General features: G+C 36.5%; 1 protein-coding gene and 1 long non-coding RNA gene across 2 annotated transcripts in view; both read left to right on the forward strand.

Annotated features, from left to right (window-relative positions):
* The first annotated feature begins 607 nt into the window (after window positions 1–607).
* LOC149222976 (uncharacterized) lies at window positions 608–2,102 on the forward strand. Its single transcript, XM_089385699.1, has one exon. It carries the CDS (start codon window positions 820–822, stop codon window positions 1,729–1,731), a length of 912 nt encoding a protein of 303 aa, XP_089241825.1. The 5' UTR covers window positions 608–819; the 3' UTR covers window positions 1,732–2,102.
* LOC149222977 (uncharacterized) overlaps window positions 1,910–13,183 on the forward strand; it is a 241,539-nt gene continuing 230,265 nt past the window's right edge. Inside the window, exons 1-4 of the long non-coding RNA XR_016249675.1 lie at window positions 1,910–1,937; window positions 2,226–2,300; window positions 2,447–2,521; window positions 4,061–4,111. This is a non-coding gene — a long non-coding RNA (uncharacterized LOC149222977). The remainder of the gene's footprint in view (window positions 1,938–2,225; window positions 2,301–2,446; window positions 2,522–4,060; window positions 4,112–13,183) is intronic.

Below are 13,183 nucleotides of genomic sequence, written 5' to 3' on the forward strand. Positions count from 1 at the left end.
TTAAGTGGGATCTATCAAGAACTGAGAGGGATCAAATCTCTCGAGGTGTAAACCTTTCCACAAGTTTTGCACTCAAAAAAAAGTTTGCACCTCCAAGGATTTGATCCCTCTTGACATTAGATAAATCCAAGATCAAAATAAACCCAGACTGATTTTAGTAATTTGAGATATATCATAAAATAAATATTTTGATGCTTGTTGTGCAAAAAGGCATTTTCATCAATATAGACTAGTCATAAAATAATTTGTATTAACTTTTATAAATATTTTGTTTTACATTCGTATATGTCCCTAAATTTCTGGGATAATACTAAGTAAGATCCTCGGTGGATAACGTTGCAAACACACAATAAAAGATGTGGTGTTATAGAAAACTTTAACAAAAGCAGATGATATGAAAGAATAGAAAACTTTTAAAAGGAGACTTGATAATAAGAAAAATATCTTTGGAGGGCAGAAAGGAGATTGATAATAAAAAAAATATCTTTGTAGGGCAGGTGAGGGAATAAATGCTGACCACACATTCCACCGACAGTAGCATCATTCAGTCGGCTATGCTCCATGTAGAGCGTGTCGCGCATCGTCAGTAAAGTTTCCTTGGAAGCGTTCACTACGCGGGCATACTGTGGGCTCTATATATTCAGCCCCTACTCATGGTTTTCATTTATCAACACTAGGTGTTTAGGTTCAAACCCCTGCTCCAAACCCCCATTCATCCACAGCACAAGATCTTTGTTCCCATTCTGTTTCTTTTCTTTCTGCGCATAAGAAATCAGATCTTGATCTAGCATCTGACGAGCTCGAATCCTGAACCGATCAATGGATTCTTTTTTCAGCCACACAAAGAAATCCCAGGAAGGATCATCAGATCGCGGGATTTCAGACTTGATTCAGTCGGCCGCTTCCTCCTACTTTAAAACGCAAGGGAGCGAAGACGAATCCGCCTCTTCGCCACCAACGCAACACCATTCCTCCTCCGGTTCTGGAGAGAAGATGGAACCCTCGGGTGGTTCCGGAGAGAAGATGAAACCCTCGGGTGGAGATGCTGCAGGGAGCGCCAAAGTTCTTTTGGACGCCGCTCTTGCGAGGTTGCACAAAACTGAAGCAGAGGGCGGGGGAGAGGGCGAGCAGATCGATAATGCGAAGCTTGCGGCGGCCGCAGCGGACGTCTTGGGAGCGGCGAAACAATATGGTAAGATGGAGGGCACAGGTTATGGTAAATACGTGGACATGGCTGAAGGTTATTTGCAGAAATTCGGGCAGAAGCAAGGAAGCGGGAATGTCGCTGGCCATGATAATTACGCAAGGCCTCCATCTGCACATTCGGCAGGGCATGCGCAAGAAGATGATTCTTATGAGAGGCCTCCATCTTCACATTCGAAACCGAATGCGCAAGAGGATAATTATTATGAGAGGCCTCCATCTTCACATTCGAAACCGTATGCGCAAGAGGATGATGATTATGAGAGGCCTCCAGCTTCACATTCGAAACCCTATGCGCAAGAGGATGATGATTATGAGAGGCCTCCAGCTTCACATTCGAAACCCTATGCGCAAGACGATGATGATTATGAGAGGCCTCCAGCTTCACATTCGAGACCGCATGCGCAAGAGGATGATGATTATGAGAGGCCTCAATCATCAGATTCGACATCAAATGCGCAAGAGGACGAGGAGAACAAATATCTCAGGTACTTGAATAAGGCAGAGGAATATTTGAATAAGAATTAGGTGATTTAAAAACAGACGGACGAAGACGCATGTATTGATGGTTTAGAGGTACGATTTGTTAGGATTTGAACTGTGATGTGTAATAGTCTATTATTATGTCATATGCATACAATATGTATGCAAGGTTGTATTTGTGGTCCACTGTGTTAGAGTGTCTGTGTATTTAAGTTACCAGTTTATGGGAAACAGTGACACACGTTTGAACTGTAATACCAAGACATTGAATATTTATGCTTGGAACCATATATCAGTTTGTATATTTTTAAAATCTGGATTTGTAGTACCAAGACATTGAATATTTATGCTTGGAACCATATATAAGTTTGTATATTTTTAAAATCTGGATTTGTAGTACCAAGACATTGAATATTTATGCTTGGAACCATATATAAGTTTGTATATTTTTAAAATCTGGATTTTATATGCCGTTAGGTTCATCTCCTCATTTGTTTCTGTAATAGTTTAATTATTTTTCCAAGGCGTTGCTAGTGCAGGCATAATAACGCTTGATGTTGTTTCAAATGAGTCTCTACTTGGATATCAACAAAACAGTGACACACGTTTGAACTGTAATACCAGGACATTGAATATTTATGCTTGGAACCATATATAAGTTTGTATATTTTTAAAATCTGGATTTTATATGCCGTTAGGTGCATCTCCTCATTTGTTTCTGTAATAGTTTAATTATTTTTCCAAGGCGTTGCTGGTGCAGGCATAATAACGCTTGATGTTGTTTCAAATGAGTCTCTACTTGGATATCAACAAAACAGTGACACACTTTTGAACTGTAATACCAAGACATTGAATATTTATGTTTGGAACCATATATAAGTTTGTATATTTTTAAAATCTGGATTTTATATGCCGATAGGTGCATCTCCTCATTTGTTTCTGTAATAGTTAAATTTTTATTCTAAGGCGTTGCTGGTGCAGGTATAATAACTCTTGATGTTGCTTCAAATGAGTCTCTACTCGCTTGATGTTGCTTCAAATGAGTCTCTACTTGGATATCAACACCCACCATTAAACGCGGATTTGAATTTTTCCCCTTGTGGTTGCATAAACTCCATCACAAGTAATGATCTATCTAAACTATGTATCTATTAAATACTGAAGCAATTAGATAGAAAGTTCAAGAGGTTCTCACACAAGATCTCTATTTTTACCAAACTCACAACACTAAACTCACAACATATCTCAATAGTAACACAAAATGCAAATTATCATTAGGACATTTATCCAATGGTCGGGTGCTCAAAAGTCCTTTTCTCATAACTTGCTCCTTTGATAGAAAGTTTCAATGGTAATACTTGGCACTTCATGCAAGACAATTATTTTATTTATTCACATGTGTCATCCCCTCGCCAAAGCTCTAATGAAATTATTTTCTTAATTCTTTATTAAAAAGTTATTTATTGTCACCGACACATGTTTTTCTATGTCTTCTCCTAGTTGTCCCTTGATGTCACTTTAGACCCTCCATTTTGTGTCCATTAGCTCAAGTCAATTGGTAGGTTTCATATTCTTGTCCCCAACTACCCCTAATTTTCTCAAGTTAAAATCTTAGATATATTTGTGTTATTATTTTTACCACATAGAGGTTCTCTCATGAAACTCTTTCCTCAGATTTTAAATTAATATTCTCTAATTTCATGCACAACTCTCTTTTCTTATTGAAAGTAAATTGTCATTGAATTAATATTTCTATTTTGACTTTATGTCCCCTTTTTTCACATTGCTTTTAGCATAGTCTAGATACTTGGGATTTATTTATTTTTTAAAGGTTTTCCAAATGTGAAGATGGTTGGTAGCATTATTTATCTAATTTAGCTTTTATATCCACACCTATTCTCCAATTCTCAATGCTTTTAACTTCTAATTTAAAGTGTCATTAATACCTTCTTATTTATATTGTGTTTAGTGCTTATAAATGCATGAGCATGAACCATCATTTACCAAGACATTGAATATTTATGCTTGGAACCATATATAAGTTTGTATATTTATAAAATCCGGATTTTATAATCCCATAGGTGCATCTCCTCATTTGTTTCTGTAATAGTTTAATTATTTTTCCAAGGCGTTGCTGGTGCAGGTATAATAACGCTTGATGTTGTTTCAAATGATTCTCTGCTGGGATATCAACAAAACAGTGACACAAGTATGAACTGTAATACCATCATTTACCAAGACATTGAATATTTATGCTTGGAACCATATATAAGTTTGTATATTTTTAAAATCTGGATTTTATATGCTGATAGGTGCATCTCCTCATTTGTGTCTGTAACAGTTTAATTGTTTTTCCAAGGCGTTGCTGGTGCAGGTATAATAACGCTTGATGTTGCTTCAAATGAGTCTCTACTTGGATATCAACACCCACCATTAAAGGCGGATTTGGTTTTTTCCGCTTGTGGTTGTATAAACTCCATCACAAGTAATGATTTATCTAAACTATGTATCTATTAAATACTGAAAGCAATTAGATAGAAAGTTCAAGATGTTCCCACACACAAGATCTCTATTTTCACCAAGCTCACAACATATCTTAATAGTCACTCAAAATGCAAATTATCATTCACAACATATCTTAATAGTCACTCAAAATGCAAATTATTATTAGGACATTTATCTACCGATCAAGTGCTTAAAAGTCATTTTCTCATAACTTGCTCCTTCGATAGAAAGTTTCAAAGTTTCAATAGTAACACTTGCATGAATTCAATAGTAACACTTCGGCACTTCATGCAAGACAATTATTTTATTTATTCCCATGTGTCATCTCCTCACTAAAGCTCTAATGAAATTATTTTCTTAATTTCTTATTAAAAAGTTATTTACCATCACCGACACATGTTTCTCTATGTCTTCTCCTAGTTGTCCCTTGATCCCAATTTAGACTCTCCATTTTGTGTCCATTAGCTTAAGTCAATAGGTAGGTTTCATATTCTTATCCCCCAACTACCCCCTACTTTTCTCAAGTTAAAATCTTAGATATATTTGTGTTATTATTTTTACCACATGGAGGTTCTCTCATAAAACTCTTTTCTCAAATTTTAAATTAATATTCTCTAATTTCATGTACAGCTCCCTTTTCTTATTGAAAGTAAATTATCATTGAATTAATATTTCTATTTTGACTTTGTCCCCTTTTTTCACATTGCTTTTAGCATAGTCTAGATACTTGGGATTTATTTATTTTTTAAAGGTTTTCCAAGTGTGAGGATGGGTGGTAGCATTATTTATCTAATTTAGCTTTTATATCCACACCTATTCTCCCATTCCCAATGCTTTTAACTTTTAATTTAAAGTGTCATTAATACTTTCTTATTTATATTGTGTTTAGTGCTTATAAATGCATGAGCATGAACCATCATTTACCTCTCAAATTTCCTTGATGATAATGTTGCCAAATTGGCCATGCCCTTCGAGAATTTTTCTCAAAATTCCAAGGGTAACAGGTTGCTTTCCCTTTTGGCATCCATGACTAAGGAGGAGAACATGGGCATGACTATGGAGATCACTATCATCTCTTGTGTCACCCTCTTGTAAAACTAATGGTGTTGATGATCAAGGAATCCACCTCAATCTGTAACCCCTTAATAAATCCTCATGAGTGACAGAATTCAAGGTCTACCCTCATGGCATCATGAACTTCAAAGCGAAGGAATCCCAATACCTTCCAGCCTAATTCACTATCCGAGTGCTAGAAGGTGGAATCACGGATGTTGTCCCACCCCTCCCAAGAAATAATATATATGTTGTACAACCCCATCACCCATGTGTGATGTTGGAAATACTGAGAGCGGGGGGAGGGGAGGGGGGTGAACCAGTATTCCTTTCAATTAGTATTATTATTAATCTTTCAGAGCATTAGTGAATGTTAAATTATTATCAGTGTTTCTACAATGATAGCAGTAAACAAAAGGACCACAAATGCACATAGTTTTTAAGGTGGAAACCCCCTTCAGGACAAAAACCACCTAAACGCTTTTCTAATAATTCTTTAATATTCAACTCCAATTGAAAAGAAAGCTCCAAATTCTTAGAATCTAGAAATGCATTCTTCTCCATCTCCCACTGGATGGACGCTTCAATGCCCGAGATTCTTCAGTAGTCAACTGAACGAATGCCCCAACACCCAATGAGCTACAACTCACCCTAGCGCCACCTTACCCCCTTGAATTTTTCACAGGCTTGAACCTATTGGTGACTTCATGCACCACCCTAGCACCCTAAAGAAGAATAATAGAAGAATAGACTCTCGTACCAGAGAAAATGGTCCACTTTACAATGATATAGAATGATGTACAAGAAGAACACACATTAGACCATAACCCAAACTATGACACAAACACCTAATGATGATCCTAGACCTCTTGACACTGCATCTTCAACTCTTGGCAGATAGACACTTGTACAAATTTTACAATGATTCTTTTACAATGACTCTGTACAATGATACTTTTACAATGGTTGTATGAAGTGTTGCCCACTTGAGACTTCATGTGGTGAACTTTTTGTTGTTGTTCTACACCCTGATTGTTGCTCTTGTCATGCTACTTCTCACTCTTTAGAACATTAGATTATGCATTGAGTATTTTCTTGATGAATATATAATACCTGCAAAAAGTCTTCAAGGAAATACCCATGACATGATAATAGCAAAACTTACCTCATCCTCCAGAGCATATGTCAGTGCTAAACAAAAAAACAAATTACAATACAAAGAACCTAATGCAATTAAGAGATGAACATGCATATACAGAAGATACTTACTCGGAGCTTACCTTCGCTGCGTCATTTTGTTGCACCTTGCTCTTTGCTGCGCTAGAAAGTCTGGTCCATTGCAACCCTTAATAGCACTTGATCTAATTTTTTTCCTTGCCTTTGTTGAAAATAGCAACAAAAAATTCTAAAAATAGCATTGCTATAGATAGCATTTCAGGATATATTCCAATTTTAATTTGTCTTTGAATTAAAATTCAAATTTAGTCTCACCAGCTGTTTGAAAAATAATTAATTTATTAATTTTGAGTTAATTAGTTGGAGAAATTCAAACATGAAGTCTTTACGAAGACATGCAACAGTTATCCCTTTGATTGAGGAAGTTATTCCTTAATTAAGGAGAAAAGAATGAGTTGTATTTGAGTTGTAATTAGTTAACTCAGTTAACTGAGTTAAGTCCAATTAAATTAGTTCCAAACAGTTTGTGGAATTAATTGTGAGTTGAGTCAGTCAATGCATGCATGCATGCAACTAGTGTTCTCTAGATAACTGAATATTCTCTCATAAATAACTCATGCATGTCAGTGCAGACAAAGACCTAGTTGAGATGAAAGGCAGGGACAATGTATTATCAGTTGCTAGAATATTCCAATGTGAATATCTCTTGCATGCAGAAGGAATTCATTCCTTGGGGATTGTGCTGTTACTACAAAGATTAGAGCAGTGTGTGAGGTGAGAATCACACAGGTTACAGCTGGAGGACCCAGGAGAAACTGCGCAAGGAAATAGGAGGCTTGGAGGACTGAAGGAAGGCATATGTGCTGTCTATTCTGTCTATGAGCAGCAGTGAGGGATTGTACTGAGAGTTGGATAGCTCGAGAGCTAAAGCTTTGTGTAATCTTGAAATATTTCCACTTGTATGATAATACAGATAGTAGGGTTTTAGCTGAGGCTTTCCCTAGAGTATTCTTATGTTTTTCATGTGTGAGTGAATCTTCCTCTGTTATATGTGTTCTATTTGATCTTTCTCAAAATCGATTAAGCTTTTGCAAGTTTGATTGTAGAAGTACATTACGTATTTTGCTTTAGTACATTGCATAATCAGTTTAATCTACAGTGAGAATTTCTATATGGTATCAAAGCAAAGGTGATCAAAGTGGAGAACAGTATTCAAAAAAGGGAGAAGTTGGAAGTTTGAAGTTCTTGATTGTAGGTACAAAATCGATTTCTTATTACATCTCAAAGTTCACCAATGGCATTCAGTGGCTTCAAACTCGAGTATGCCTTGGATGGCAGCTCGAATTACATAGCGTGGAAGGATCGCATGGAAGCGGTATTAGAAGACAACGGTTTGAAGGACTTCATTGATAAAAAAGTCTACAAGCCAGCAATAGCTAATGCCCAAGAATTGGCAGAATGGAAGAAATGTGTGGCGAGAGCGAGGAGGATTCTTTCGGAGGGAGTTTGAGACCATATTTTCTCAAGTCTCTATGGGAAGGAAACTCTGTTTTCAATGTGGAAGACATTGAAGGATCTATATCAGAATAACAGTGACCAGAGGAAGCTGGCGCTGAAGGACAAGCTTTGGAAAATCAATTGTGAAAAGGGCAACACGATCTCTACATATCTGAACAAGCTCACCACCTACAGAGATGAGCTTGGAAATGTAGCAATCACGACAGCTGATGATGATATGGTGAGTCTTGCTCTCCTTAGTCTTCCTAAGAGCTGGCATAGCTACCAGGACTCAATGAATGGAAGAGAGACACTGCCAGATTAGGAATGACTGTGGTCGGATCTGATGCAAGAGGAGATCAGGGGAAGCACCCAAGATGGTTCTTCATCAAAGCATGATGATGAAGAAAATCTAGCCTTAGCAAGTAAGGCGCGAAAAGGGAAAGGGAAGGCTTCCCATTCCAAATAGAGTTCTTCCCATGGTGGGAAGAAGATTGACAAATCTAAAGTGAGATGTTTTAATTGTCATGAGGTGGGCCATTATGCAACTAATTGTCCATTGAAGAAATCCAAGAAGGGATCATCGAAAGGATCAGATGGTGAGGCACTGGCCTCACAATTCGAACTGGATTTTACCCTCATCGCATGCATGGTTTCGTCGATGGTGGGTTGTGTTTGGTACTTGGATAGTGGAGCCTCATTCCACATGATCGACGTTAAGAGTTTATTTAGTACTTTGGAGTAGAAAGACTTCCAGATGCGCATAGAGATGGGCTATGATGGAAAGTACTATGTTTCAGGTGAAGGTACGGTTGTGTTTCATAAGGAGCATGGAGCTCCTCTCACCCTAACTGATGTAAAGCATGTGCTTGGACTGAAGAAAAACTTGGTATCATCGTGATGTTGGAAGACAAAGGCTATGATGTAGTCTTCAGTAAAGGAAAGGCATTCCTGAGACACATAGCCACGGGTCAGACCAAGAGGATTGGGATTCGAGTGAAGAATCTCTACAAGCTAGATGTAGATGACTGTGTTACATTGAGTTCCAAAGCAAAATTGGTGCAAAGCCAAGATATTGGCAAGTTATGGCATAGAAGGTTGGGCCATTTGCACCATGGGGCCTTGAATATAATACAACAGATTTCTACCAGACTTCCCAATGGAACAATGTAAACTTTGAAACGGGAACTATAAACTCAAAACGGGAACTCTGGCCAAAAAACCCCAAAAAAACATCAAAAACAATGCTAAAAACGAAAAGTGTGTATACTGGAACGATGTTTTTTTTTTAGGTGTCAATTTTGAACGTGTTTTAAAAATGACGGTGACTACGAAATTTACTACGAAATTTTCGTGCAAAATATAGCTTCAAAACGAAAGTGATGCTACTGGAATAACGTTTTTTTTAGGGTCAATTTTCAAACTTTTTAAAAAATGCTAATAAAACCAATTTTTTATGTCTCAAACAAAGTTAATTTTTAAGGAAAAAACACATTAATGTTTCTGGTAGAATATCATTTTTCTTTCCTAAGTATAAATTTAACATGTTTTCAACCACACCATGCTAGATACAAAAGAAATTGAAATTTTTTCAACTATAAAAATAAAAAACCGTGACATTATGAACAAATTATATCACTGAATGAAATCAAAAGTCTTTATTTGTACACTGAATAAAACAGACATTATATCTCTAATTTGATATTGCATTGTAGATATTTAAACAATAAAATTTATCATACTTAAGACATAATCCAACAACATAAAAATGCTTCATAACTTCTCATTTAACAATATATGGAAAACATTAATTTTATTTGAAGATATGATGCATACATCAGTTATATAATCTGTCTTAAACAATTATTCAAAATCACTCATATTTTATTGCACACCATCACAATTCACATCTTCAGATGAGTGACTGGATGCTGACGAAGATGTTCCATATTCTTCTCTTTCATCAACTAGTGCCACATCTGAGTCCACATGCATGCCCAACATTCCAGGTTTCAAAAGTCTTCTAGATCTACGACTGGTTTCAGCAGACTCCCATGTCAACACTATTCCTTCTGGTAACAACATTTTCAGAATCTCTATCGTCTTGAAGCGAAGAGTTCCTCTCTTTGTTAAATTGAAGTCATAAACAAGTATGTCAACACCCTCCAATTGTAATATGTCTGTGCGGCGGCGATTTATATTTGTACCCTTTCTTTTTCTTTTTCCACCATTTTTTTTGTCAACTACCATCTCTGGCTTATACACACCATTGAATGGGTGTGTATTTGTGGCATACCAATGTACTTAAACACTTGTAACATCCTCATTTTCTGTAAAGACCTTTATAACTTTAGCAACCCAAAATGGATAGCCTTTGGGATCTCCATCTGCTAGCACTGCAATCATGCAACCCTCCTTAATATCATGTACTGAACCCCTATAAAGGTCTTCCATGGCTTCACGTTGTGCATGAGATCTTCTGGAACCAATATACATCTCTCTTTCCATTGCCTGTGAAGAATTAATAATACCTTGAGTTTGTTGTTGTTCAACAATGTTTACTTCCTCTTGTTCATTCGACACATTTTGTGGCCAAATAAATGGATTTTTCAAAGATATATCTTCATTGGTTGTTGTTGAAATGATATCACTTTGATTATTGAAAAATGACTCCCACCAAACTGAATCAGCAATGTCAAAGTACTCATATGTATATCTAACATTTTTTAATTTCTTCTAGGCAATCAGAATAATTTATATGTCTATTCTGTCTGCGTGCATTCTGAACTTCACCAACTGATTGTAATAACAATATTTTTGATGCAAATATTAGACGATCTAGAATGAACTTCAAAAATTGCAAACCTGATGATGGTGCCCATTCTGTAGTAGTTGAAAACTTCTTGCCCCATATTAGTGTTTTCCCATCAATTTTTTTATACGAAATTGATGTTGGAAGCTAATATCATTAAGTTGTTCAATGCATTTCCCCTCACCATATGATCCTAGAATAAACCTTCGCATGTCAACAGTTTCTTCCAACACTTCAAAAGCAAGCTCTGGCATGTATGATTTCTTAATACATTCAATTAGTGATGGCAAGCTCCCAACTTCCTTCCTCCTCAATGTCACTGAAAAACGACTGAACATCTGATCAATATGGTCATGAGTGTGCCCAACAAGAAGGAAACCAACCTTTACCTTTTGAAAAATTCTCAATTCAACAAGCATGTTCAGATACCCAAAAACAACCTGATTTTTGTTTTCACGGCAAGTGTTGTCCAATTGTAGATACAAAACTTCAAGAAGATTACCAGACCAATGAGAAATCACATCATGAATTATGGTTATGGTCAGATTTGCATCATTATGAATATTTGGAGCTATGAAATACACCCTTGGCAACATTTTCCCATTGAAGACCATACAACCGACCAAGTGAAACTGAATAAAATTTTCCTCTTGTAGATTTTTGGGTGTGCGAACAAAATGTGGTAAAAGTGTTTTCTTCTGGTCCATACCATCAATTATCAAACCCAAATATTTATTTGGATTATCATAACACTTCTTTCGATGCTTGTACAACTTCTTCCTTTCATTTGTTTGTTGTTCGCGATGCTCCTGAAGTTCTTTGACAATTAAATCTACACAACATAAAAGAAATTCATTAAGAAATATGTTTTCATAGTTGATGACTATACAATTTTGAAAGTAAAAGTTATGAACACTTACCTTTTTCTGAGCCTTCACATTTGTCCCTTTTTTATTTAAGAGAAGCACATGTATAGCAAATCCCCATCCTTGTCTTCTTAGGAATACGAACATTATTGGTTTCTTTCTTCCATATCTTCACAAAATATTGATATGTAATAAATTGGCCTTGTCCCTCAACACTTTCTGCATATTCTTTGTATAAGTTGTAGATTTCTCGTCTTGAAAAATTATCTGGAATATGTATTGTCTCTCTATTTGGCATAACTCTCCATGCTTTGAAAAGAAATCTTTCATCCATGACATTGCAGTATTTGATAATGGCCCAAACTGTCTTTTATAACGTACTTCTGAATAAAATGTGGGATCCTTTTCCAAATTTTCTTGAATTCTCGAGAGACGAAAATTCCCAATTGAATGAAACATTTTGAAAGCTTTTCTACACAATAATAAATTCCTAATATGATAATCATAACCTGACAATGTAGATTGCATGCAGCCAACTAAATATGAGTTTTGCATGCTTTTATTCATTGACAAATATCTCTTCCTGCTTTCTAATGCAAATGTGAAATCCATACGTTTCAAGCAATTTTTTTGGCAACATTCACTTGAAATGAGAGCGCTGATAGAACTTCTCGTCAGATATTCTGCTCTACCTCTTGTATAACTAGAATAGTTTGCATTGATACGAAAAGGTCTGCTCCTACTCCTCGATACAATATTTCTTGGCAACATCTCCATCATTGGATCATCACTGCTGCTCTCATCCTGTTCTTCATCACTGCTGCTCTCATAGTCCTTAGAATCAGGACTAAGAGGACATTGTGATACTCCAATCTTTTGAAAATCATCATCCTGCGCTTCATCACTGTTGCTCTCATAGTCCTTAGAATCAGGACTAAGAGGACATTGTGATACTCCAATCTTTTGAAAATCATCATCCTGCACTTCATCACTGCTGCTCTCATAGTTCTTAGAATCAGGACTAAGAGGACATTGTGATACTCCAATCTTTTGAAAATCATCATCCCGCGCTTCATCACTACTGCTCTCATAGTCCTTAGAATCAGGACTAAGAGGACATTGTGATACTCCAATCTTTTGAAAATCATCATCCCGCGCTTCATCACCGCTGCTCTCATAGTCCTTAGAATTAGGACTAACTAGACACTTTGACACTCCATTCTTTTAAAATTCATTATCACACTCATCATCACTGCTTCTCTCATAGTCCTTAGAATTAGGACTAAGTGGACACTTTGACACTCCATTTTTTTGAAATTCATTATCACACTTTTCATCACTACTGCTCTCATAGTCCTTAGAATTAGGACTAAGTGGACACCGTGACACTCCATTATTTTGAAATTCGCCATCATGCACGTCAAAATTGCTGCTTTCATAGTCTTCAGAATTAGGACTGAGTGGACACCGTGACCCTCCATTCTTTTGAACTTCACCATCACACTCTTCAAAACTGCTACTCTCATAGTCCTCAGAATTAGGACTAAGTGGACATCGTGACACTCCATTCTTTTGAACTTCACCATCA

This window comes from Pinus tabuliformis, chromosome Q, assembly GCF_031772625.1.
Source record: "Pinus tabuliformis cultivar Carrire ecotype Pingquan chromosome Q, CPIR1, whole genome shotgun sequence".
NCBI lineage: Eukaryota > Viridiplantae > Streptophyta > Pinopsida > Pinales > Pinaceae > Pinus > Pinus tabuliformis.

Bases quoted from the DNA above. Each gene is read 5' to 3' on its own strand.
- LOC149222976 (XM_089385699.1), top strand. From the start codon at position 820: ATGGATTCTTTTTTCAGCCACACAAAGAAATCCCAGGAAGGATCATCA.